The 2,208-nt window shown below is 47.0% G+C and overlaps 1 protein-coding gene across 4 annotated transcripts in view; it reads left to right on the top strand.

Moving 5' to 3' along the window:
- The first annotated feature begins 759 nt into the window (after positions 1-759).
- LOC119597772 (tyrosine-protein kinase Abl-like) overlaps positions 760-2,208 on the top strand; it is a 206,230-nt gene continuing 204,781 nt past the window's right edge. For all 4 annotated transcript variants that reach the window (XM_037947402.1, XM_037947400.1, XM_037947401.1 and 1 more), the window contains exon 1: positions 760-1,089. In XM_037947402.1, coding sequence (XP_037803330.1) covers positions 957-1,089 — 133 coding nt within the window. In that variant the 5' untranslated portion in view covers positions 760-956. The remainder of the gene's footprint in view (positions 1,090-2,208) is intronic.

The following is a 2,208-nucleotide window of genomic DNA, read 5'->3' as shown; positions in this document are numbered from 1 at the left end:
TTACATCCTGTGTAAATAATTTATCTCATTGAAAGAAAGTTTCTTTGCTTTATGTATCTTCTTTAAATAAGATTATGCTTACTAGACCCATTTATCGTATGGCATTGCATGATATATCATGATGTAGCATATTATTTGAATTTTTATATTTGTGTTGAATTTATCTGACAACTTACGCTTATGAACCATAGGATTTTTATGGTTCATAGTTATATGAATGCTGTCTTTTTATGGCTGTATATTCTGTATTCAGACGACCGAAAAATGACATGAGGATTAGAGAAATATAGTTTAACTTATAGTATGGCTGTAGGTTAGTTAAGAGAAATTTTATGAAACATCTGTCATTGTGATCTTTTGAAGTCGAATGCTCCCTCGTTTACTTTATGACGTTTTAATGAATAGGATGCCATGGTATGATCTTCTCCTTAATCTATAAGGTGGTTTTCATATAATTTCATGAGATGATCGTATCGTGAAGTTATGATATAACTTTAATTCATAGTTATCACATGATTATAGATTTCTAATAAGAATCTACATAAAAAAAAAACATCCGTAAAAAATATTCATCCTTATTATCATCAAAATTCAGTATCAGAGCTTATTCACCGTCATCTCCTTCTCCCATGATATGATATCTATTAAGAACATATATTTTTTTCCCCACAAAAAAAAAATCCAAAAGCAAGCCATGTCGAATGCACCCGCGCGGAAGGCGATGCTCAGCTGTTCCGTGTTTACTCCGCCATCTGTTGGCCGGAGCTGCAGTCGCTGATGAGCCTCGGAGGTGGTTGATTGTCGCTGTGGTCGATGTGATTCCATTGTGATTATTCGCATATGAGAAAGTGGAAGTGTTGTGTGGCAATGTCAAGACAAGTGTGAGGGTGCGATAGGTGCGTCCAGTGTGAAAATGTGCAGCTAGGGAGTGCTAGTGACCGCCGGAGGAGAGCGACATGGGAGGGCAGCAAGGCAAGGAGAGGCACCTCGGGTCGGGCGGCGGCACCATAACCCGCTCGGGGAAGGCCAAATATCGCTCCAGCAGGGATATACGGACCGCAGGAGCCAACATATTCACCGAGCATAATGGTGAGTACGTCGTGAACAAGCTCCGGTGTGGCTGAGAGGGTGCTGTGAGGAGGAAACCGGAGGTGGGCGGAGGCATGTTGACAGCTGCGGCTGAGGGAAACCAAGGAGCGAGCCGGGGAGGCAGCTCTCTCTCTCTCTCTCTCTCTCTCTCTCTTCTCTCTCTCTCTCTCCTCTCTCTCTCTCTCCCCCCCTTCTCTTCCTCTCTCTCTCTCTCTCTCTCTCTGTCTCTCTCCCTCTCAGTCTTCTCCTCTCTCTCTCTCTCTTTCCTCTCTCTCGCCCTTTCTCTCCCGCTCCTCATCTCCTCTCTCTCTCTCTCTCTCTCTGTCTCTCTGTCTCTCTCGCTCTCTCTCTCGATCTCTCGTCCTCTCTCTCTCTCTCTCTCTCTCTCTCCCTCTCTCTCTCTAACTGTCTGTCTGTCTGGTCTCTCTCTCTCTCTCAACTGTCTGTCTGCCTCCTCTATCTCTTCTCTCTCCTCTCTCGTCTCCTCTTCTCTCTCCGTCTCTCTCTTCTCTCATCTTCCTCTCTCCTCCTCCCCTCTCTCTCTCTCTCGTCTCATCTCGCTCTCTCTCTTCCCAGCCCCTCTCGCTCTCTCTCGTATCTCATCTCTCTCTCTCTCTCTCTCACTCTCTCTCTGCTCTCTCCTCCCTCCCTCTCTCTCCTCTCTTCTCCTCTCCCTGCTTCCCTCTCGCATCTCTCTCTCTCGATCTCTCTCTCTCTCTCTCTCTCTCTCTCTTCTGTCTGTCTCTCGTCTCTGTCTGTCTGTCCCTCTCTCTGACTGTCTGTCTCTCTCTCTCTCCTCTCCCCCCTCTCTCTCTCTCCTCTCATCCTCCTCTCTCTCTCTCTCGTCTCTCTCTCTCGTCTCTCTCTCATGTCCCTCGGATCTCTCTCTCTCTCTCTCTCTCTCTCCCTCTCTCTCTCGCCTCCCTCTCTCTTGCTCTCTCGGTTCAGATTTCTCTCTCTCTCTCTTCTCTCTGCTTTGCTCTCCTCCTCGTCTCTCTCTCTCTCTCCTCGTCTCAGAAGCCTCTCTCTCTCTCTCTCTCTCTCTCTCTCCTCTCCCTCTCTCATCTCGATCTCCCTTCTCTCTCCTCCATCATCTCTCTCTCTTCTCTCTCTCTCTCC

This window comes from Penaeus monodon, chromosome 40 (assembly GCF_015228065.2).
Source record: "Penaeus monodon isolate SGIC_2016 chromosome 40, NSTDA_Pmon_1, whole genome shotgun sequence".
NCBI classification, from domain to species: Eukaryota; Metazoa; Arthropoda; class Malacostraca; order Decapoda; family Penaeidae; genus Penaeus; species Penaeus monodon.
Note: the sequence above shows the minus strand (reverse complement) of the source record. Positions and strands in the feature narration are given on the sequence as shown.